This window comes from Lygodium microphyllum, chromosome 11 (genome assembly GCF_053477565.2).
Source record: "Lygodium microphyllum isolate KBCC chromosome 11, Lygodium_microphyllum_v1.1.10, whole genome shotgun sequence".
NCBI classification, from domain to species: Eukaryota; Viridiplantae; Streptophyta; class Polypodiopsida; order Schizaeales; family Lygodiaceae; genus Lygodium; species Lygodium microphyllum.
In genome coordinates, this window is record NC_141145.1 from 107,612,977 (window position 1) to 107,638,936 (window position 25,960).

At 47.8% G+C, this 25,960-nt stretch overlaps 1 protein-coding gene across 10 annotated transcripts in view; it reads right to left on the reverse strand.

The window, feature by feature from the left end:
* The window catches only part of LOC148029206 (calcium-transporting ATPase 4, plasma membrane-type-like), a 235,347-nt gene that overhangs the window by 72,708 nt on the left and 136,679 nt on the right, over positions 1-25,960 (reverse strand). For all 10 annotated transcript variants that reach the window (XR_015692390.1, XM_087687972.1, XM_087687970.1 and 7 more), the window contains one exon: positions 17,362-17,592. Coding sequence is in view for 9 of the 10 variants with exons in the window: in XM_087687972.1 (XP_087544098.1) it covers positions 17,362-17,592 (231 nt within the window). In the remaining variant the exon portion in view is untranslated. The remainder of the gene's footprint in view (positions 1-17,361; positions 17,593-25,960) is intronic.

A 25,960-nucleotide genomic window follows, 5' to 3' on the forward strand; every position in this document is an offset into this window, starting at 1 on the left:
AGCTCAAGCTGCAGAGGGAAATGGTCCGACAGGGCATATTGTTGCAATACTTTTATTTCGAGCAGCTCAGGAAGAAAATCATCATTCTGCATGATATATATACGATCCAATCTCGACCATGTTGTTGCATACTGGGCAGAATGGAAAGTAAACCCTGTAGCGGACGGGTGTAGCCAGGACCAGAGATCTTGCTTGAGGACGTCAAGAGCCAACGCCTGCCACATACGACTTTCCGGCGTATCCATCACCGAATGCTCTGATGTGGACTGGGAGGAATCCACACACATTGAAATCCCCCATGAAGAAGCCCCGTCTGCCAAGTGACAAGGAGGCCTGCAAAGTTTGCCAAAGCGCCCGACGAGATAAGGAATCATTCGGAGCATAGAGGCCAAGTAGCCATAAGATTTCCCCTTCGAATATAATTTCAATCACCAAAAAACGGCCATGAACATCATTTTTAATCAGAACAGGCTGATATTTGTCATGGACAATCATAAGCACACCCGAATAATGCATGGCCTGCGACCCAGCATAAAACAATCTAAAGCCATGGCAATCTACCACTTTTCCGACTTCACCGTGGCTCTTGTGCTCAACAGCGCACAGGACATCCCACTGATTTTCATGCAACACAGTCCACATAGCATGTTGCTTGTGTCGAGAACAAATTCCACGCACATTCCACGTGGCGATTTTCATGTATACTCAAAACAAAATCAGGTACGAGGCACTGCTTGCCTCGATTTGACTTTGTCAGCGAGAATGTCCAGGACTCCCTCGTCCAAGAAATCTGCCAACACTGCAAAAGAGTTCTGCGGACCAGATTTGGAAGTAGACGGCATATCTGCTGGCTTTTGGATGGAATGGGGATAACGACGGTCCCACGGGGTAATGACATTACCTCTGGTATCAAATGCCAGCTTAGCAGAAGGACCCTTTGAACGATCCGAGGACATTTTCCTGGCGGGCTGATGACGGGGAGCAGAGGAAACCATAGCAGGAGCCGAGCGCTCAGAAGACTGCATTTCCTTCCTTCGCATGTATGTACGCATGGAATCTTGTGATGTAGTAGGCACATTGTTCTCCATGGCCGCAACAACCCTGTTGCCTTTTTTTGCACGGACTTCCACCCAATTAGTGGCGCTAGAATCCAGACCCGCAACCTGTTGTTTACCTTTGGCCAAGGCTTGGGGCTGATGGGTAGCATCCAGCGATGGGGCATCACACACCATCTCTTCCATGGGCGGCACAGCATGGCCATCATGGGAAGTGTGTTGCTGTTCCGGGCACTCGGCCATAAAGTGCCCCAACTGTCCACAGGAGAAGCAATGCCCTGCAAAATTGCCCCATTTCAAACGAAAGTGTAATGGGTGCATGCCAGGGCAATTGAGGCGTAACCAGGCAGGCCTTTTTCTTGCAGTGTCCCATAGCATACACAAGCGGTTGCGATTCACGGCCTGGAGACTGGGAGGGACCAGAACAATGCCCACCACGGCCATGGCATCCTTCAATAGCGGCCAATAAACAGCCGGACAGTTTTCCACCTCGACCCAGACCGGGCATTCACGTTGCAGCAGACGCTGAAAATTTGCCATTGGACGCCATGGAACCACATGAACCAACCGGCGGTCAAAAAACAAAGGCAGTTTAGACAGGAGAGCAGCACGGTGCGTCTCTAATTTCAACAGGACCTCAAAAAAACCCCGGGAGCCAACAAAAATCTCTTCAACACAGTCCCCTTGTAGCAGATGTTGCAACCACTGGCGAATACGGGAAAGCAACGGGATTCGACCAGTGAAGAAAAGTATCACAGCGCGATCATAAAATACCGAAAAAGAGCGTAGGACAGTTTTTGGATCCACGGTGGCGTCCAGTACATCGTCAGGTGCAGAGTCAGAAAAGGCTTCCTGATTATGTTGAACATAATCGCCAAGCAAAGTGTTTGCAAATTCCAGCAAGTGTTCCCAGTCCACTTCCTGAGAGTCCACCGAATCCGAGGCAACCTGGGCATAGGACCGATCCTGAGAAACGCCTATCTCTTCCGAAGCATGCTTGGTACGTTTACCCGCAGGCTGGCTGTCGGGACCAGGGGGCATCTCTTCGTTGCCCGGAACCATATCCTCAGGTTCCTCCGCATCGGAATCCGGGCCCAGTGCTGCCACTGTTTGATCTATGAAGTCCAGATCCAAACCCGCCATCGTATATGATGATTTGATCTCGAAGGAGGACTGACCCTCTGTTTTGCCGGCTCTCTCGCTTTCCCTTTTTCCTGTCTCTGTGCAGGGGCAGACAGGCGAAGCACAGGCCGGGCAGTCTCCACAGCAGGACGGGACAGGCTGGGATGCCAGGCAGGGGTCCGTCAGCAGTGTCCGGGAACAGGGCGTCAGGAGGATGCTATCATGAACAGGGCATCAGTGACAGGGCATCTGGGTGTGGACAGGGCGGCCGGAACAGAAGACGCTGGCGGCTCCAGGAGCAGGGCGACTGTTGAACTTAGGGTTTCTGGTGGAATAGACAAGGGCGTGAAACCTGATGCAGAGCCTACCAGAGCGACGATCACGACTGCAGCAGAGAGAAAGCGGCGGACGGATGCCAGCGGCCGATTCCAGCCGCAGACTGAAGAAGGTCTGAACTTCCTCGCTCTCTCTCTCTCTCTTTTTTCGTAAAAGGTAATTGTATTAATTACGAAAAAAATACAATACTACTTGATTACAAGATACATGACGACAATCTACGTCATCATGTGAAGAGGTTCTAAGTGCTACAAGTTACAACTTCATGGCAAAGATGCAGAGGAAATTGCCCTATGCCAAGGGCGTAAGTCCTCCCTAGAGAGCAAATCAGAATGCCGGAGAAGATCCAACTGCCAATACAAGAGGCCCTTAAGCCTAGCAATATGCCGCTGAATATTATAGGCGGAGTCAAAAAGAAAAGCATTCCGGACGGTCCAGTTATGCCAGCAGCCCCAATATCGAAGAAAATGATACACGAGCTTCATATGTGGCTGTGCAGGAGCGGGGTATTTGGGCTGACCGAAAACCCAATCAAAGGGGCGCAGGGTGGAACCAACCACTCCCTGCCAGACAGCCGACATAAATAACCAGACTTTCTTTGCGATGGGGCAAGAAATAAATCGGTGGCGGGCAGATTCCACAGCAGTGGTGCAAAAGAAACAGTGGCCATTGGAGATTCGTCGCTTGGAGAGAGCCGAAGCAAGCGGAAGACCACCAACCATCATTCGCCAAAGAAAAACTTTACATTTGAAGGGTGTCTTGTTCAACCAGCCCGCCATGACAGTTTCCCTCCACCATGACCGGGATTTACGTAATCCCCATAAAGCATTCACTTTGGTGACGAGCCATTGATGATCTTTAATCAGAATATGATACACTTGGTTAGCAGAGGCTTTGCTTAAAGTCAGCCGGCCTTGTAGGTCCCAATCCTGCCAGGGATGATCTGAAGCAAGGGCAGGAAAGGGTTGTCTGCACTGGAGCACCCTCAAAAGCTGTTCCCATAAAGGCCTGTAACCACGAGGGATCCTGAAAAGCCGCCTGGCTGTACGAAAAGATATAAGCACATTACGACTGGCAAGGGTGGCATCCGCAACGGAAGACAAACCCAAACGGGCCATCCGGTTGAATTGTGGTCTGAGGTCCTGTTTACCTTCCCATGCAAGTAAACGGGAAACTGCCAGCAACTCCAATTGAAAAGAATTAGCACCCAAGCGATCCTCCGCTGGATGCCACTGGGCCTTCTGGAGGACGTGTTTCCAAGAACACACCAAATGAGTGAGCAGCAACGAAGAAGAGCTGGAGAACCGCGAATCAGCATTAAGAACATGCCACCAAGAACTCCGGATCTGGGTATTGCCATGTTGAAGCCCCTGGCCCTCAAGGAAATACCGGGCTATATCGACCCATGGATGATGATCCGAGCACATGGCGCGGAAAAGCGACCAACGGAGTGCCTGCATGTGAGTTTGGGCATCTAAAATAGCTCCGCCACCCATGCGTTTAGGAGTGCACGCATGCGACCAAGAGATCCAAGAAATACCTGCATGCAATGAGTCTTTCTTCCATAGCATGAAACGAATGGACTGAGTAAGAGCATTGAGAGTCGTAGTAGTCCAGGGCAACAATGGTAAGAAATATGTGAGCATTGGCAACATAATAGTCTGGGCCACTTTGAGACGAACATGGAAAGGCCAGGCTTGAGATTTCCAATACATAAACTTAGCCACCATTTTCTGAGAAATCCACTACAGCAGTTGCTTTGGGGGAACATCCACACCCAAAGGGTACCCAAGGTGCCTGACGATGGAGCCACGAGGAACAACCAGACCCTGCCAGTCCAAGGAGTGCAAATCGGACTCCTTGCAGCTGAGAATGGCTGATTTGAGTGCGTTGATGCGAAGGCCGGACGCCTGACCAAAAAGGGCCCAAACATCCAAGGCTCTTCGAAGGTTATCCCTGTCCGCACGCAAAATCATAAAAGTATCATCCGCCAGGGATTGGCCAATGAAGTGCTGTCCTGTGGGAAGTGACAGTCCTGCCAACTGAGAAGAGGCTGCCATATGAGATAACATCGAAAGAACTGGATGTGTGGCAAGGGCAAAAAATAGAGGGCTCAAAGGGCATCCTTGCCGGATAGAGCGGGCAAGGACAACGGGCTCAGTAACACCTCCGTTCAGCATGACCCGCGAAGACGCTGCAGTGCTGATAGTGTATATGAGACTAGACATCCGCGGACCAAAGCCCATAGCAGACATAAGTTCAGCAACGAAGGACCAGTCTAGATAGTCAAAAGCCTTTTCCAGGTCCAGTTGAATCAGTACGACTTCCTGATTGGAATGCCTGGCATAATCAATTGCCAGTTGAGCATTCAATACATTGTGCAGGATATTTCGGCCCTTAATAAAACCATACTGTAGAGGGTGCACAATGGCCGGGAGATGCTTATGGAGCCGATTCGCCATTACTTTGGAAAAGATTTTGTATATTGAGCCCATCAAAGAAATTGGGCGCCACTGTGTCAACTTAGATGGCGAAGGAACTTTTGGAAGCAGTTTAATGAGGCCTTCTTTCCATGAGGAAGGCATGATCCCCATTTCCCACACCTGCTGGAACAAGGCCTGCAAAGGTTTTACCAGTTGGGTAGCAAAAGCTTCAAAGAACTCATTGGTGAGACCATCCCAACCCGGGCTTTTATCCTTGGGTAAGTGTAACAAGACGTCCATAACCTCTGCCTCGCAAATATCGGACTCCATAGTAGTTTGCATGTCCTGCGGAAGCTGATTACGGACCAGGTCATAAAAAGCCGAACGGGCCTGAGTAATTTGGGCCGAAGGGGGAGAGGTGGAACCGAGAAGGTCATGGAAATAATTTCTGCACATATGCACAATAGTCTGCGGATCCAGGATAAGGTGGCCTTCTACATCCTCCAGTCTGGTCATATTTTCTCGAGCAAGAGAGGCATGGAGCGCTCGGAAGAACTTATGGGTCTGACATGCACTATCTTGCAAAGTTTCCGTCAGATGTTGCAATTTGGCCTGCTGATATGATTTTAACTGGAAAGCTTTAATAAGATCAGCCACCCGCATGTCTAGTGCAAGCAGAAATGCATCATCCGGAGTGTCGACCAGCAGAGAACGAACCAAAGCCAGCAGATCCTCTGCTGCCTTGCGACGCTGTCGACAAAGAGAGGCATGATAAATCCCATACTGTCGAGCAATCCGTTGTACATTAGAGAGCAATCTTTCAAAAGACGCAGTGCCCTGAGAAGAGAAGTCCAAGAGAAATCGGTCAATCAATTGCTGCATATAGCCCTGAAAGAGTGCATGCTTCAGGTAAGATGAGTTGAAGCGCAAAGGGAGTCGGTCCAGAAATCGCTTGAAAGGTGCAATGGGTTGTGCATGCAGCTCAAGCTGCAGAGGGAAATGGTCTGACAAAGCATATTGCTGCAACACTTTGATGTCGAGCATCTCAGGAAGAAAGTCATCATTCTGCATGATATACATACGATCCAGTCGTGACCATGTTGTTGCATACTGAGCCGAATGGAAAGTAAACCCTGTAGAAGACGGGTGTAGCCAGGACCAAAGATCTTGCTTAAGAACAGAAAGAGCCAACTCATGCCACATACGACTTTCAGGAGCGTCCATCACCGAATGCTCCGATGTGGACTGAGAAGAATCCACACACATATTAAAATCCCCCATGAAGAAGCCTCGTCTACCAAGTGACAAGGAGGTCTGCAAAGTCTGCCAAAGCTCCCGACGAGATAACGAATCATTCGGAGCATAGAGGCCGAGTAACCATAAGATCTCCCCTTGGAATAAAATTTCAATCACCAAAAAGCGGCCATGAACATCATTTTTAATAAGCATAGGCTGATATTTGTCATGTACAATCATGAGCACCCCCGAATAATGCATGGCCTTAGTCCCTGCATAGAACAGTCGAAAGCCATTGCAATCCACTACTTTTCCGGCTTCACCGTGACTCTTGTGCTCAACAGCGCACAGGACATCCCACTGATTTTCGTGCAATACCGCCCACATGGCATGTTGTTTGTGGCGAGAACAAATGCCTCGCACATTCCACGTGGCTATTTTCATGTGTAGTTAAAACCAAATCATGTACGAGGCACCGCTTGCCTTGATTTGACCTTGTCAGCAAGAATGTCCAGGACTCCCTCGTCCAAGAAATCCGCCAACACAGCAAAAGAGTTCTGAGGACCAGATTTGGAAGTAGACGGCATATCTGCTGGCTTGGGGTTGAAGCGGGGGTAACGACGGTCCCATGGGGTAATGACATTACCTCTGGCATCAAACGCCAGCTTAGCAGGGGGACCCTTTGGACGATCTGAATACATTTTCCTGGCAGGCTGATGACGTGGGGCAGAGGAAACCATAGCAGGGGCAGCGCGCTCAGAAGACAACATTTCCTTCCGGCGCATATATGTACGCATGGAATCTTGTGAGGGAGTAGACACAGTATTTTCCATGCCAGCAACAACCCTGTTGCCTTTTTTTGCTCGTACTTCCACCCAATCAGTGGCACGGGAATCTAGACCCGAAAGCTGTTGTTTACCTTTAGCCTGAACTTGGGGCTGGTGGATAGTATCCAGTGACGGGGCATCACACACCATATCTTCCGTGGGCAGCGCTGCATGGCCAACATCGGAGGTATGTTGCTGTTCCGGGCATTCAGCCATGAAATGCCCCAACTGTCCACAGGAAAAGCAATGCCCTGCGAAATTGCCCCATTTCAATTGAAAGTGTAACGGATGCATGCCCGAGCAATTAAGGCGCAACCAAGCAGGCCTTTTTCTTGCAGTGTCCCATAGCATACACAAGCGGTTGCGATTCACTGTCCGGAGACTGGGAGGGACGAGAACAGTGCCCACCGCGGCCATAGCATCCTTCAAGAGTGGCCAATAAACAACCGGGCAATTTTCCACTTCTACCCATACAGGGCATTCACGTTGCAGCAGACGTTGGAAATCTGCCATTGGACGCCATGGAACCACATGAACCAACCGGCGTTCAAAAAATAAAGGCAGTTTAGACAGGAGAGCAGCACGGTGCGTCTCTGATTTCAACAGAACCTCAAAAAACCCCCCGGAGCCAACAAAAATCTCTTCAACACATTCCCCTTGGAGCAGACTGTGCAGCCACTGGCGAATACGGGAAAGCAGGGGGACTCGACCAGTGAAGAAGAGTATCACAGCGCGATCATAAAATACTGAAAAGGAGCGCAGGACAGTTTTTGGGTCCACGGTGGCGTCTAGAACATCTTCAGGCGCTGAGTCGGAAAAGGCTTCCTGATTATGTTGAACGTAATCGCCAAGCAACGTGTTGGCAAATTCCAGCAAATGCTCCCAGTCAACATCCTGGGAGTCCACAGGATCCGAGGCAACCTGAGCATACGAACGATCCTGAGGAACACCTATCTCTTCCGGAGTATGCTTGGGACGTTTACCCGCAGGCTGAATATCAGGACCAGGGGGCATCTCTTCATTGCACGGAACCATGTCCTCAGGTTCCTCGGCATCAGAATCCGGGCCAAGTGCTGCCACTGTTTGGTCGATGAAATCCAGATCCAAACCAGCCATCGTATGACAATTTGATCTTGAAGGAGGACTGACCCTGTCTCTCTCCCGCTCTCTCTCTCGCCCGCTGGTCTGTACAGATGCGCTGTCCAGGGGTGTATTCTGCAAAGACAGCTAATAAAAGCTGAGCTGTACCTGGCACCGTGCAGGGGCGGAAGGTCGACGGGACAGGCTGAGGTGCCGGGCAGGAATCCGTCGAGGTCAAGGGACAGGGCAGCAAGGGCGACCGTGGACAGGGCGTTTAAAGCAGGGCGTCAGAGGCGGTGGTGGACAGGGCGCCAAGCGAAGAAGGCGGCGGCAGGCGTAGGGCGTGAAGAACAGGTCGCGATGGATGTCGTTAGCGGCGCAGGGAACAACCACAAAGAAGGTCGAGGAGGCACAGGACTGCAGGCAACTGGGCGGAACGCGAGCAGCAACTGGGCACGTCAGCGACTGGGCGGGACGTCACGCCGGGCAGCAACAGGGCGGAACACGGGCGCTTCGAGGGAGAGGGACACGACTTCACGCTGCGACAGCGCAGATGAAGGGGACAAGCGGGCGCGCAGGATCAGGCGAGGGCAGGACGGCGCGACGCAGGGACGCCATCGTCAGATCTCGCGCTTCTCTCCACCATCGTGTCTCTCTCTCTCTCTCTCTCTCTCTCTCTCTCTCTCTCTCTCTCAGAGCAGGACGCCGCAGGATGGTAGGAGGCACACCAGTTCGCAGGACGGTTCCAGGGGCTGTTCACAGGTGGGCGAGGGCAGGGCTCGAGCAGGGCAGAACAGACCCTGTGCTGGTGATGGAAGATGTTAGGCAGCGCACGCGGCAGGTACACAGAACCGCTGGTCAGGGGGAGAACGTCCGCCGACAGGAACGCACGTCCACAGGTCCACCATCGCACGCCTCGTAACCTCTCTCTCTCTCTCTCTCTCTCTCTCTCTCTCTCTCTCTCTCTCTCTCTCTCTCTCACGGATATGCTCACCTCAAGGCTTTCTCTCTCTCTCTCTCTCTCTCTCTCTCTCTCTCTCTCTCTCTCTCAAAACTAACTCAATGACTGAGACCCAACTCCCAAAATGGGCATTTGTGCCAAGTGTCTCTCTCTCTCTCTCTCTCTCTCTCTCTCTCTCTCTCTCTCTCTCTCTCTTTTTCGTAAAAGGTAATTGTATTAATTACGAAAAAAGTACAAGATTACATGATTACACGAGTACAAGAGGCACGAGGGCCGTAGGCCAACGTGTGGGAAATCCCCGGACTAGGGTACTAAAAAGTTACACCAATCATGGCAAGGACCCAGAGGCAATTGCCAAATGCCAGGAATACAAATCCTCCCGAGGGAGCAAGTCAGAGTGCCTGATGAGATCTAGCTGCCAATGCAAGAGCCCTTTAAGCCTTGCAATATGTCGCCGTACATTGGAAGCCGAATCAAAGAGAAAAGCATTTCGGGTGGTCCAAATGTGCCAGCATCCCCAGTATCTGAAAAAATGGAATAGGATCTTCATATGTAACGGTGGCGGTGTGGGATACTTCGGGCGCACAAAAACCCAATCGAAGGGAGTCAGTGAGGACCCCACCACCGCGTGCCAGATTTGTGACAAGAGTGACCAGATATTCTTGGCGAGCGGGCAAGAAAGAAAACGATGTCGGGCCGATTCCGCCGAAGTGGTGCAGAAGAAGCAAGTGCCATTCGAGATTCGACGCTTGGAAAGGGCCGAGGCAAGAGGAAGACCACCAATCATTACCCGCCACAGAAAGACCTTGCATTTAAAAGGTGTCTTATTCTGCCATCCCTCCATCAGCGTTGCCTGCCACCATGACAGTGATTTCCGCAGGCCCCAAACAGTATTAACTTTCACACCCAACCATTGGTGATCTTTAATGAGAAGATGATACACCTGATTAGTAGAGGCCTTTTCCAGACTCAACCGGCCTGCAAGGTCCCAGTCCTACCAAGGGCGATCCATAGCCAGGGCAGGAAAAGGTTGCCTACCCTGAAGTTCCGAGGAAACCTTCCCCCATAAATCACGGTATCCGCGTGGGATCCTGAAAAGTCTCCTAGCAGTCCGAAATGATGCAAGGACATTGCGAGTGGCAAGGGTAGCATCCGCAATCGAAGTCACACCCAAACGGGCCATGCGGTTAAATCTTGGTCTAAGCTGATGTTTATCTTCCCATGAAAGTAATGTGGATACCGCCAACAATTCCAGCTGAAAAGAATTTGTCTGCACGCGGTCCCCTACGGGATGCCAACGGGCCTTTTGGAGCACCACTTTCCAAGAGCCGACCAAGTGCAGTAACAAAGAGAAAGAGGGACTGGAAAATCGAGCGTCAGCATTAAGGACATGCCACCATGAGGCTCGAAGCCGTGTGTTACCCTGGCAGAGGCCGCTGTCCTCAAGAAAATAACGGGCTATGATGGTCCACGGGTGATGATCTACACACATGGCACGAAACAGAGACCAACGAAGAGCCAGCATATGAGTTTCTGCATCCAAAATAGCTCCACCACCCATGCGCTTAGGGGTACATGCATGTGACCATGAAATCCAGGAAATGCCTGCCTGCAGTGAATCTTTCTTCCATAGCATGAAACGAATGGGATGAGTAAGAGCCTTCAAAGTACTGGGCGTCCATGGCAGTAATGGCAGGAAATACGTCAGCATTGGTAGCATAATTGTCTGAGCCACTTTGAGGAGGACATGGAACGGCCAGGCTTGCGACTTCCAATACATAAACTTCGCGGCCAGTTTGTGTGAAATCCACTCCAGCAGGTCCTTTGGCCGTACATCTCTCTCTCTCTCTCTCTCTCTCTCTCTCTCTCTCTCTCTCTCTCTCTCTCTCTCTCTCTCTCTCTCTCTCTCTCTCTCTCTCTCTCTCTCTCTCTCTCTCTCGTCTTCAACACTTCTCTTCTCTTTTTCCCCAAAAAGAACTACTCACGTTTTTGCTTTTTCCCTTAATTTTTCAAGTTGTCCCTTGCTTTCTCTTAATTGCTAGATAGCAAACATGCCCCTTGCCATGTAAAATTGCACTCGGGGACTCAAAATCGGAAATGAGAAGACATTTTCTTCTCTTCCTGCATGAAGCGCATGTCTCAAAACTGAAATATCTCAACAATGTGTCAAACATGCATGATACCACTTGGGATTTCCATTTATCAACCCGACTCCTGCTACGGATACGTATTAGAAAGATAAAAAAAGGATATTTGCATGTGTTACCCCACTTGACTTCATGAAGCATCATGTCCCCGGTCGCTCATTTTCACTCACCAATGTGTGAGTGGATTACGTGGCCTCCAACTTCCAATGAAAGAGGAGACTAAGTTGTTAGACTCAAAGTATGCAGATGATACAACACTCTACATAGAGCATGATCAGTTGATGCTGGAGAGAGTGCAGGTGGCTCTTGAGGTGTTATGTTCTGTAGTGGAAGCAAAAATCAACGGGCGAAAGTCGGTTGGTTTCCTCACAGACCCGAACTCTAGTACGAAGTGGGGCATCCACCTAGGATTTAGATGGGTGAGCAGAGGGCACACCGTCCATTGCCTAGGGTTCTAGGTGAGACTCGACATCACTCCTGCCCAACAGATTCTTCAAGTCCTCGATTCTATTCGGAGAGAGCTGACCTACTGGAGCACACGGCTCGCTAGCAAGCCGAGCCCTTGTGGGTAACCAGGTCCTCCTAGCGACGGCCTGGCACATCGCCTCGTGTTGGTGCTTCTCCTCATCTTGCCTAGTGCAGCTTCGTAGCCTAGTGCGGAACTTTCTTTGGTCCGGGTCAGGCAGCTCTAGGGATTCGAGGGCCAAGGTGGCCTGGGTGACCATCATACGGCATCGGTGAAAGGGAGGGCTTCGGATCATAGACCCAAAGTATCAGAGTATGGCCCTCTTGGGCTAGCTAGTTGTCTGCGGCCTCATACCAAGAGGGCAGATCTGGAAGGTCTTGGGTCTTCAGGATTGTAGACCAAGGCTTGGCGGTGAGTGGAGGCCATCCGTGAGATGGATCTTCACGTCAGCCTAGATCACACCCCCAGATTACCTTTCCTACGCAGCTTGCACCACGTGTGGCAGGGCCTCCGTAAGGCCCTAATCCAGAGCCTCCCAGGCTGCAGGAGGAGATAGACTGTCAACTGGTGATCTCGAAACCCCGGTCAGAGATTGGGAAGAAGAACAGATTGGCGAGCGCCCCCACATCCAGTGGGGTGGTTGGGAGGCTGGCCTGGCTCGTACCATTAGGACATGGCGGGAGGTGTACAGGATGGACGAGGAGGTACTGCAGTGAGTATCAAGCTGCCAGAGAGGAGTGGAGTTGAGGAGAAGGAAGATAGATGCAGCAATACCTCAAGAGTGGCTTACTCCCCCGATACGAGAGCCGATAGAGCCCGAGGAGGTATGGGCTAGGTTTTCACCAGCACACACCCCCCTACAGGTGGTAGGTAGAGTGGGCGGCGCTTCAACTGGGACCTCCTTCACCGTATAGGAGGGGGGGCCTCTGGCTCTTGACAGAGGGCAACAGGATGAGGGGATAGCTGTCCTTTCATGAAGCAGGATCCGGGTGATTGGCCTTCAAAGGAAGACATGGCAGCTGGACCCTTTTGTCTTCTGAAAGGAGCTCAGGAAGTGGTGCCTTTGGATCTGGGAGAGGACAGGCCACTTGATGAGCTGGAGTGGGATCCAAGAGAGTGGCTATGGCCGGCGGCCACTGTGGTTGCCAAGAAGCCACCAAGGTTCCTGGAGTACACTGCCAGGATTGGCAGACACGTACTGATGCAAGAGGATATGGATTGGGCACCATCACGTAGCAGGAACTGGGCCAGCACAGCATCGCGGAGCCTTTCCGACGGACCTTCTGGCTCCGCCTATGGGATAGGTGGAGGCCGAGGAGGGTATCGTATTTCTTATGGCTGGTGGCACATCGAGGCTTGGCGGTGGAAAGTTGGCTTGCCCAGATGCAGGAGGGAGGTTGTAAGCGCTGCACATAGCTGCCTCTGGAAATCCCAAAGCACTGCCTTCGGTCGTGTGGGCGACGCAGCTCGTGTGGAGAGGAGCATGCTGCATCGTTTGCCGTATAGCACCCAACTTTGGATGTATCTCATGGGGAGCTTTCTATTGGCAAGCAGTCAGCTAGGGCTGTCACCTTCTGTATGAGGCAGGGACGCAAGATACGATACTCATTATCGAGGCAAGGTCGTGCACAGTGGTCAGTTTGGAGGCTCTACCCATCCACCAAGTACTGGATCCGACAACAGACCGCTCTGAGGTATGGGAGATCATAGGGAGTCTTACCGGTTGGCATATCTAGAAGGCATGGTGTTAGGAGGCTTTCGGCAGAGAGAGACTATCAGTATAAGCGACCTTAGCAGAGCTCTGGACCTCCATCATCCACTCCCTCCGCGGCCGATGGGATCATGTGCAGGGCAAGTCCAGGGCTCGTCAAAAGCTCTGATGTCATTTCATGCGCACTTGGGGCGGCCAGGACCTGTTTTTTGTGATACAAGCAAGCAGCCCCAGATGGCGATACACCCCCCTCCATGGCTTCTTGCTCCCATCCCTCCCAAACCACCTTGAGAGGCTTGTATACATGACGTATTTGTGACTTTCATTAGCTCTAGCTAGTTTGTTGAGCATGAGCACTCCGTTGTAATCAGTTTTTTTGAGTAATATAATCAGCCACATTTTACTTGCAAAACAACAACACCTATTTTGTCGGTTGTGTGGACTTCGCGTGGGTGCCATTAGTTGAGCGGTGGCAAGACGGAGCCCATGTGTCTAGCTCCAATAACAACTCTTGGAAATGGAGAAAGAGAGAAAGTGTGAGCAATAGACAATGTGAGCTGAAAAGGATAGAGTATACTTGCTAAATTGAAAGTGATAGAATGAAAGTAGAACCTTAGGTCTATGGTAGACCTAACCCCTAACTCAATTGAAGTCAACTAACTCTAGTACTAAGTTGAAATAGTAAATGTGGTAACACAACGTATTAACTTAGTTATGTTCACACTGCAAACTACCTAACTAGAACATTGGACACTACCCATAAAATTGGCAAATTCTAACATTATGCACCATATGCACTGCATCCATTACCTCACCGCAAATATTGCAGCTAGTCCTGTAGATCCTCCACTACCTCTTGCTGTTAGTGTCACCAGAAAGTAGATTCCCATCGATGATCATATACTACTGCGAGACCAGCCTCTACACATTAATATGTCGCTGTCTAAAAGGCATTGTCTTTGGCCTTCAAGGTAATCCTTTTTACCATGGAACCATGACCAAGGATAGAGAGGTTAGTGAGGGTTTCAAATGCCACTGCTCAATCTTAGAGTATATTGAGTAGTTTTTATGGTCCCTTCCAACTTGGAACTAGTTTTGGTATTGTGCTTAGATAGGTAGCTTGCACTATAGACCAACACCAAATCTCCCGCTTGCAAGCTCATCTTTTGGAGCTGCTGATCATGCCATGCTTGGGTGCGAGCCTCCTCCTAAAGGTGTACATGTCATGAGGGCTATGACAGCAAGGTTAGTGAGTCACAGTGCATAGAAGGCAAGGTGGAAGGCGGACAAATATAATTGGCATAATTGCATCTATACCAAATGCTAGTTGAAAGGTGTGTAACTCATGGTTGTCTTATGAGGGGGGTGGTAAAACCATAGCAAAACATACACCGGATGTCACTATAATGAGATGTGAGCATGGTCTTGCCCTATACCTAGCCCACCTATGCCACTAGGGTGCATACGCCCAGATCTACCCTAAGCCTAACACCTAGAGGTCACATACATAGCTCACATGTGTTATTAGGGTGCAAGCGCCAATGGCCTATGTTTACTAACACTTGCAGGTCATACACCAAGCCCATATGTATGGCTAGAATATGTGCGCCAAGTTAATCTAAATTTAATGATACCAAGTAGGCTGTCTTTATCACAAGCCTAATTGTCTACGTAGAATATGCCAAAACCTAGAAAACACACTGGCTGTTGCTACTTTGTCTCTCCTAGAAAATTAAACTTATCCTGTAGACAAGCCAAACCTTCTGTTAACTAAGAATTTTGTCCCCAAATATGAAAAATGAACTCCCAATCTCCTTGGTTTGCTGTTTCTGATAGCCTTTATACTTCTGGCTTTCTTATCCTTGTAGGGTGTTGAAGTCTCCACTCAACTATCCTCCAACATCCACTTGAGGAGGCCCTATCTTAATCTGGTCCTGAATTCCCTTCTATCTATACTGACACCTAGTGATCTCTCCTAGGAACAATGGTGCCCCAGTCCTGGACTGAGTGACCCTGGTCTCTGTTATGTTTATAGAAACCCCAGTGTGGATGCCAGTTGCTCCTTAAGCCTAGCTTCTAGTGCCCGTTAGTGGTGCTTTATCTTGGTTAAAATTGTAGGTTGAAATAGATGATGTTCCCAAAATAGCAAGAAAGTCTATAGAATGTCCAACTAGAGCTGAAGCCACTTTTGTCTAAGCAAGCTCAATGCTGAGTGGAACAGGATCCTGCTGAAACCTCTGACATCCCATGCAAGAAGTCTATGGTTTACCACTCAATGTTACATGTACTCAAAGATATAAATATATGGACCCTTCCAAAAATGGTCAAACATGGGAAACATACTCCTTGTCACATTACACCAGAAATCAAAGAAGATTGACACCTCCATAACCATTTTCCATATTGAATTTTCATGTTCATCAATATGATGTTTTGAAGTTGCCTTTTGAACATTGTGTCTTATGTTATGAGTCTTGATGTTTTTTCAAGTTGATGATTGTAATTTGTCATAGCTGCATTGTTTAAAACTTTGCATTTTCTGGAGTCTTACATAGTGGAGCTTGGCCATTAGCTGTGTAGATAATGGATGAACAAGGTTATTTATTTACTTTTTTATTGTATTAAATCCTTTAATGTATGTAGCAACCCACTCTCAGATGTTTCAATGTGCGATCCCTTCATGCAAAGACTCAGAAGCTCTAAAAACGCTAGTTGTAGACAAAAAACTCTCAAACATATTCATTGCAGGGGTTCTTGGAGTGCCACTAGCATATTGTGCTCTGTGAAGCAGTCAAATGGGAAGTGCACAACTGGAGGGATGCCCAAACTGCTACTGCACTCCCAGACAGCAGCTCCTGCCTACACCCCAGTTTACACGAGGCTTGATTTTCTCTAAATAGGTCTTTGTAGAGGTTTGTGGAAATGTCTTACCTCATACAGCTCCTCTGCAATCCTTACATCGGGGCATCGGAAAACCAAATTCCTCACATCCATACCTTCAGATTATGGTATAAAAGAGATATCTCACGACTCTTATCTCCTCCTTGCATCCAAAACGAAGCTCTGGCATGGAAGAGGTACTCAGACCTCCTTTCCTTGGTGGCCTTGAGCACAGTGCGAGCCACATCCAAGTGTTGCTCTATACAAGAGCTGTCAACGGCCTTGAAGTCTCTGAAATGACATGCAGCAGGTGGGCATGATGCATCTCATCATCCAGTGAATCACCATTTTCTTAGTGATACATGTAGCAATTCTGGATCAATTTTTTTCAAAGCAGCACAAGAGCATAAGCAAGGGAAAAAGAGCTTTCTAGACCCATTTCAGCCCGAGTCAGTTATTGACCCTGTATCTCATTACTGGAAATATCATAGTTCCCAGAATGTTCTACATCAACAAAGTAGTTGGTTGCCATGACAATGTGTCCAATCATAAGTTTGTTGTCACAGACAACTTCACACTGTCAACACTAAGGTCCTTCCATGCCAGAAAGCAATGAGGGTCAATTTAAGAGGCACCCTTATATACAAACTGGTTTGGGTAGGCAGCTGATCTGTTTGACATGGTGCTGTTTACCTATAATTTTATGGATCCTTGAAACACAATAGAGTGATGATATTCTAGTGGAACGTGATTGAAAAGTGTACAGCTAACGGTTTTATCATCAACTGAGACTACAGTCACAATGCACAGTCCATAATCTATCCTAAGAGTTCTGATGCATCTTATGCTTGTGGATGCATTATGAAAATGCAATGTCGTTAATTCTCTATGTGACTTATTAACCAATCACACATGCATTTGATCTACAGATAGAATAGTTAAACTTAAAAAATTCCAACAGCTCACTAACCTTGATACCAGAATGCCACTCATGCTTGAGGATGCATTATGAAAATGCAATGTCGTTAATTCTCTATGTGACTTATAAACCAATCACATTTGGATCTGATCTACAGATAGAATAATTAAACTTAAAATATTCAAACAGCTCACTAACCTTGATACCTGCAATCTGACATCTTCGCACAGCCTCTGAAACACCTGGTCTTAGGGGGTCTTTGATACCAACAATTGCTAGACAGATCAAGTTTGTGTCTGGCATGTCAGCTGGCAATTTCTTTGATTTCACATCATTGATTTCATGCTCAGAGAGCTGTTTGCAAGCAAAGCAAAGTGTACGCAATGCCGAATTTGCAAAGGTAATGATTATTCCTTCTAGTTCCTCCATCTGAAAACATAGATCCGCATTGTTAACACAATTAACTAAATCAAATAAGTAAACAATGCAAAAGTCTATAGACGATTCCTGAGACATCCACTCAATATAGGACTTTTCCAACAAAAACAATAGAAGGCCCCTTAATGCAACCTAGAGGCTGTCAAAAGATGACATACCAGCGAGACAGTAGCGTTTGCAAGGAGGAACACGGAGTGAACTCGGCAAACATAGAGAAGAGGAGAAGAGAGAAGAAACTCTGATGAATGGCATGATGAAGTTCTGAATCATGGAGTGAATGTGATACAAGGGAACAAGGGTGCCGTAGCACAAGGAAGATGATGATGACAGCCACGAACCACGAACCACAATGTCCTCCTGAAGGGTGTGAGGGCAGTGGAGAGGTTAGAGAGAAGAGGTGATGGACTGAATGAAATTAGTCATGAAAAAAGAGTGAGAGAGTGGCCTATAAATAGGCACAATCAGTCTAGGATGGCGCCCCTTTTTGGGGCTGCAAACCCTAAATGCAAAACGCAGAAACGCAAAAGCGCAAACTGCGGATGAAGGGTGAAGGGTTTCTCAACATCCCCTCTCAGGCCCAAAAAGGGGAACAAGAGAAGAGTGAGGTGGAGATGCAATGCTACATGCTAAAGAATGCTCATGCAGCAGGTGCCACTTGGACAGTGTCCCTCATGGGGAAATTGTTCACTTGCCCAAGCGCCCTACTACAAAGATGATAAAAAAATGCAATGTATAGGAGGAATGTCGGACTTTGTGTGGTGCTGAGAACCATAAGGATATGCCCATACTTGATCTCGGGAAGTGGCTCTATGCTGACCAAGTGACCAAGGCAAGAAGAGAAGAGGAGAAAGAAGATGTAGAGGATCCCTAAGATCCAAGATTTCCACCGAAAAGGGAACCTGCAGTAAAGACTAGTAGACAGAGTGAACTGGAGAACCCGAAACACAACCTCAGGAGAGAAGCCACTAGCTCCGTGCATCCATGTTGGAAGGAATACGAAGGCCTCGTCACCAAATCGCGGCTAAACCTCTGAGGTCCCAATCTAGGTGGTACCTGAAGATCCTGGGTATCAGTACAGGAGATGACTGGTCGAAGACAGCCACCCCAAGAAAGTAGAGGATAGGTGAAGAACTTCATGTGGAGTAGGTTCCCCCTCTGAGGTGGGAGGTGGATGGGCCCCCGTTGAAGTCAAAGAAGAAGTAGATGCCCCCTCTTGAGGGCAAACAAATAACATCCCCCTCTGAATCCCCCTTTGAAGTAGACAAGGAATCCAAAAACTCATGGATCATGGACTCCGAAATGTCTAATGACGAAGGAAGTGTCAGCGGTCTTGCCGAAGAAGGTATCTGGGGTGCCGAAGAGCTCCCAAAGGTAGCCTCTCGAACCTGAGTAGTCGAGTGTGGGGAAGGGTGGTGCTCAGAATGAGCTAGAGGTGGGCAATAGTCGCTGTCTCTCAGTGGAGCGGACTGGGTAGCCGAAGAAGAGGAAGGAGTCGAGCAGCCACTGTCTCTCAAAGAAGCGGACTAATGAGGAGACGATATCAAACAATCACTGTCTCTCGATGGAGTGGACTGTAGAACTACGGGCCGTGGTAGCCACTATACCCGAAAATAGGTGGGAGAAGACTGCCGCTGGCATTGCGACGATCTCCAGGAGGTCCTAGCCCAATCGATCCTCCATGTGCTCGAAAGGAGTTAGTGCACATCGGATGTGTCTTATTGCCTTGATCATAGTACTCTGATAGCCAATGCAGAACAATCTCTGTGGCCCAGAAAGGAGAGGTGGCACAAGGAGTGCCTGGTCAAAGACGCATATACTCCGGGGGGTGGGGAGCAAAGGTCGAAGTCGGCAAGCATCGATGGTATGTCCGGTGATGCCACAGTAGGAGCACCTAGTAGTCTGGTCATCTGTTGGTAAAGAAGCCATGCATACCAGTGTGCCTTGCTGAAGAAGGAAGAGGTCAGCCACCATGAACCACGAACCGCAATGTCCGCCTCAAGGGGTGGGAGGGTAGTGGAAGGGCTGAAAGTAAGCTCCCAGTGGGAGGAGGATGCGACCAGCAGTAAGAGGTTGCAACCAGTAGAAAAAACGCACGTGAGGAGAGAAAAATACTAAAAATGCAGACAACAGGTGAGAGAAAGACGAAAAACGTAGGCAGGACAGCTTGCAAGAGAGAGGACTAAAAATGCAAGTAGGGCAACCTGCAGGAGAGAGAAAGACTAAAAACGCAGGCAATAGGAGAGAGACTAAAAACGCAGACAAGACAACCAGCAGGAGAGAGAAAGACTAAAAACGCAGGCAGCAAGACTATGATGATGTGGTAGGCTATACAGCAGCACGTCTGCACAGGAACAGCAATCGCGTGGCTGGAATCAGCTCCAAACTGCGTGAAGAGGACTGGCAATCAGGTGCCAACTAATGGAGACAGCAATGGACAGCTTCGGCTGAGATGTCCTCCGCGAACCGGGTGTGGGCAGCAAGCTAAAACACCTGAAATCTACAAAAACGAGATTTTGATGCAGCGGAAGAAGAAGAGAAGTGGATGCTGAACCTACCACCGGTCTTTGCCTTCACTGGAGTGGAGGATCTTTGCCACTGTTTGACCAGATCTAGCTCTGATACCATGTCAAAAGATGACGTACCAGTGAGACAGTAGGGTTCCCCTGGCCCCTCGGGCGGGGACCATGGGGATGATAGATGCTCCTGGTGGTACCACCAAGGCATCTATTAGCCAATCTGAGAGGCATGACTCTATACACTGGTAGAAACGGGCCGCATGTGCCAGGGGCCACTTGATCACATCCATCGGTGCTCTCCACTGTGGAGGAGCTCAAACGATGATGCTCAGATATGGGACCTCGCCACCAACCCACCAGTTAATGTCCATCATGCAACCTCGCCAGCCACTGCTAGGAAAAGAGTACTAGTCTTCCTCCCATCCACTGGGAGATGTGATCTGCCACCTGACTCTTCACCTCCTCTATCTGTGTCATTGTTCAATCTCCTGTGTGAGAGGTTTCAAGGAAGAAAGCATAGTTTGGTCCATCCGGTGGTGCTAGTAGATGGATCTTGTCGCTCCTTGACTTGTGTTCCATGAAGATCCCCACATCTAGAGCTAGTGGGAACTCTTCGGGCTCCGCAACTCTCAAGTAGGCCCACGGACCAACCACGAACCACTACGAAAGAACTCCTGTGGTAGTACTTGTGCCTATCTCAGGAAAGTGTGATGGGTGGTATGGACAGATGAGCTAGTGGTTGTGTGGGGAGGGGGAGGGGCTAGGCTACTGGTGAGTGGAGGATGTCAGCGTATGGGACTGTGTGGGGTGGTATGGACAGATAAGCTAGTGGCTGTGTGGTGGGGGTCACCTATATTGGGTGGAGATCAGGGGGACTAATCGGCGAGGAAGATGGTGGGGAGGAGGAAGATCGAGGGATGGTGGGGTGGTCGGATGCACCAGGCGGATGTGGGGGAGAAGGGCCGGTGGCTTTAAAGAGGAGGGGCTTTGGGCTAGGGTTTTTTTTGGGGGGGGGAGGGGGGGGAGGGAAATGGTGGGGAGGAGAGAGGGGGATGGGTGTGGGGGCTGTGAGTTGTGACAGCCAATGCGCAACGTGAAGTGAAGCCAATCCCGAAAATGGTGGGCCCTAGATGTAGAGTGTCCTACGATTGCTGTTTCTTCAGCTCAAGCTCTGTGGCACAAACAGCTAAGAGTTATTCCTCAAAGAGGACGATGCGTAAGGTGTTTAACTAGGGGGCACTTGTAGAATGCACCGACATATGACCAAAGGTTTCCATTGCATGTCCCTGCTGAGAACCTGCCAATCACGCCGCTATGCTACCGGAGGGGAAGTTGCTACTGAGACAGGGAGCAACTGGAGGGGAGGAGGGGGGGCGATGGCGAGGAGGCAAGAAATGTTGTTTTCTGATGGTGGGGGAGGTGTTGACACCACCGAAGGCTAGCTCACCACGGGTACAACGCGAGTAGTGGGTCTTTCTAATGGGGCCAAGACCGCAGGGGCAAAAGGCGGGATCAGGCAAGGGGGTCGCACGAAGGAGGTGAGGGGTCAAGGCGGGAGGAAGAGCTAGCACCAGGCAGTGACGGGAGGTCCGGGCGGGGGAATCAAGTGGGGAAGGCTGGCCAGGGGGACAAGAAGCGGGGGTGGATGAGGCAGGGCAGCGCAAGGGGGGACAGCAATCAGAAGCAGCGCTCCATAGGGGGTAGGTGCACCACGGGGGAGGGGGGAACTAGGTGGGGGAGCAACGCGCCACGAGACAATAGGCGGGGCACGATGGTTCGATGGCGAGGGTTGGGGAGCAGCGTAGCGCGATGGTAGGAGCTTCCCCTATAGTAATGGATAGCTCAGTTATGTAGTGGATGTTAGATGTACTTGGTACATCTAGGGTACTATATGCTAATAGTATTTCTACCATTGGGATCACTATTTAGTGTACTAGCGATTGTGGGCTGGTATGCAAATGGTTTGGTTTGCACCTAGGCTCTAAAACCATACATTTGGAAGGTTGTTAGCATGTATGAAATACGTGGAATGTACATTTGGATGTGATGTACATTTGCAACGCATGTATGGAATACATGGACAGTATGCAATGTACATTTGTAGAGGATGCAAAAGAAGTATAATTGCATAAGTTACATGTGGTTTGCAAATGATGTATGCTTTATATGACTGTCATGTGGTACATCATCACTATGAGGTAATATTTATGCTCAGTTCATGCACTAAAATGCCTTGGTGGTCAAAATAATGTTGGGTTTTGACATCTAGATGCATCCCTTATAGTTTTGACGAGGGTTATGATTCATATGTGTGGATTATAACCGGTTTGAGTAACTAGAATTTCACATGCAAAGAACATAAGCATGGTTAAGCAATAGGTACACATGTTGTTTAACCACGATACCCACATGTATTTTCAAAGTGGCAATGGATGCTTCAACGCATTGTAGTGTAATCAAGGATGACTGCAAGGATTTCAAGGCGATGGTCTCTCACAAAGATATGAAATTTTATTGCTTTGATTAAAAGTTAATCAAATATGTTAATGTGACTTGCACATGTAAGATGCAATTTAATTATTTTAGTGTGGGACCCAAGACCCCGAAATATCAGTTTGTGCCAAAAGTAAAAGTTGTAATAAGTTATGTCTAACAAGTACTAGGTGGTACTCGGTATCACATTTGGGTCTAGACCAATTTATTGGCCAATATTGTTAGGAGTAACATTAGAGACTAGGTATTAATTAATTGATTAATGTCAGTCTAAGGGCCAATAAATGCTCACGGATACTTAGAAGAATAATTAGCCTAGCCAATTTAATTATTGACTAGTGGAATTATTTTTCTGGACACTAGCATAATTATTAAATTAATTTTCAAAATAAGTATTCCAAAAATTAATTTAATAAGCTAGATAATGCTAAAAAATGAAATTAGAAGGTTGCCACTCGACAAACTTACCCATACAAGTTAGAAAAACGTTTTTAGTCATTGGTGGAAGTCTATTTCAACCATTATAAAAGAGAGAATAAGGCTATTATAGAGCAAGAAAATGTTGCTAATGTGATTTGAAACCATCAAGCACCAATTCTAGCATAGATGATAACAATTTGGAGCCCTCCATGAGTATGTGACAGTGACCCAAGGTCCTTCTCGTACAAGTGATAATATATAGCAAGGTGTAGCAATCTTTCTAGTAGTCCTAAGCTATACATCGCAACTTCCATGGCTATTTGAGAAAGGGAACAATAGTTTTTAGCATTTCCCACAGTGAAACCCTAAAATTTCTCTCTCTACACCATTCTCTTACATCCCCTAGCCATCTCTCAAGTTATCTCAACAAAGTTCAATTACTTGAGTCATCAAAGGTGGAGAGATTGGAAATCTCTACAATACATCCTAATTTGAGGTAGAAATTAGGATTTGAGAGTCACCTCAGGATACATGCTCAGAATTGAGGGCCTAGTACTTGAATTCCAACAGCTGAAATTGAGGAATTTTCGAGAGATTCAATAGGCCAACCAACCAATATCAAATTTGGGGCTGAATTTGTCTTTCAGAAAGCAAGGTGAAGGCCAATCGCCGAGCAAACCAAGGGACAAATTGGTTTGGAGACTTGTTGGTTAGTTTTGACAGCAAGTGATAGTTGGATTAGCAAAGAAGGTTAGAGAATCTCAGTCATATTCCATCCACTTGCAATAAAAGTTAAAGAAATACCGCAACGGACTCTAGTTTTGGGGCCAATAGACTATCCATTGTTCTAGATTAAAGTGGTTACATTTATATTTTCAATTTATGTGAATTTCACGCGTGCTGTCATTATTGTAAAATTAGGTCATTACGACCCTCTCTGAGGAGGAAGAATGGTTTCATGTAAACTCTTATACAATAGCTGACGTTAGTGTACACATGGCCCCATCCATCTATATCATCATCCTTCACTCCTCCATTGAATACCTCCACATTTCCTTTTTTTCCACTGTTGTTTTACAAGATAGCAAATCTATAAATTCATTATAGCTCTTCCTTCTCAAGCTCTTCCTCCATTTCAAGAAGAAGATCTAAGCCATATCAAGGTACTCCTAATCAACAATGGAGAAAGACTAATATTTTCTCTTTCTACTTATATCCTATAAAGAAATCTATTTTTTTTATTGCATAGTAAGTGATGCATGTGTACTTATATTTTTTGCATGATCTTTTGAAACTGAGAACTATCTTCTGGTTGATTGTAACTGAGCTCTTTCCTAAAGGTCTCTTGGAAAATATGATGTAGTCACTGATGCACTCTCTAGAGTGCCTCGCATTGCAACTATAACAATGCCTCATCATGAAGATTTCCAAGTCATCAAGAATGCTTATGATGAAGATGCTAATTTTGTAACAATTTGAATAAATTTCCAAGCAAGAAGGTTCACATTCAAATTATTCCATCAAAGATAGTTACCTTCTCATGAATAATCACATTTTATCTCTCTTCTTATTTGACATTAAGTGATTAAAGAAAGTCTTGAATCTCCTTATACAAGGCATAGAGAAAGGGCAGCTACTTTAAGTGTAATTGAACATTTCTTTTATTGGCCAACATTACAAAGAGATACACATTACTTCATTAAGGCTTGTTCAACTTGCCAAAAATCCAACTATAACATGAATAAGAGTCCAAGATGCTTCAATTTGGGAGGACGCGGCAGGGGGAGGGGAGTGTGGTTACCTATCTTAAACTCTCAGTCATATCTCCATTAGTTTTACATTTCCATGGTTATAAATTGTCGTATTCAGCTTTAAGTATTATTCTCACCATATCTTCAAATATTAAGCCTTGAAAACATACGAATATTATAATTGTTGAGCATACTACATTGTTCAAGACATTTACTGTGGTATCACAGCTTAAAGTATTTCAAGACTCAAGCATTTATAGAAGAAACATGCAAGATGAGAAAATTTCTTATCCATGTTTCATTTTCAAATGATCTAACCTCTGGGGAAATATAATATAGTTATTGATGCACTCTCTAGAATGTCTCGCATTGCAATTATTATAGTGCCCCATTATAAAGAATGCTTGAGATTTTTTTTTTGCAAGTAAAGTGTGGCTAATTAAATTACTTAGAAGCCTGAATAAAACGAAGTGCATATGCTCAACAGACTAGCTAGAGCTGATGCAAACCACAAATCCATCGTGTATACAAGCCTCTCAAGGTGGTCTGGGGGGTATGGGGACAAGAAGCCATGGAGGGGGGACGTATCGCCATCTGGCGCTGCTCGTGTGCATCATGAAGAACAAGTCATGGCCACTCCAACTGTGTAGAAAGTGAAAACGAAGTTCTTAACAGGCTCGAGACTCACCCTCTTGCACCTTGTCCAACCGGGTCGCGGAGGGAGTGGATGATGGAGGTCCAAAGCTCTGCCAAAGTCACATATACTAAAAGGCACTCCCCACCAAAAACCACTTGAAAGCATGCCTTCCAAATGTGCCATCCTATAAGACTGCCTATGATCTCCCATACCTCTAAGCGCTCTGCTATGGGCTCCAATACTTAGCGGATGGGTAAAGCCTCCAAGCTGACCACTGCACAAGACCCAACCTCGATGAGAAAAATCGTTTCCTGCATCCCAGTCTCATACAACAGGTGACGGCCCTAGCTCACTACCTGCCAACAAAAAGTCCTTCCAAGAGATACATCCAAGGCAAGGTGCCACACGGCGGAGAATATGGCAGGCTCCACTCCACACAAGTTATGCCGCCTCGCAAGACCACAGGCAGTGCTTTGGAGTTTCCAAGTGCTATTGTGGGCAGCGCTTACAACCTCCATCCTACTGCATCTAGGCCAATGAAC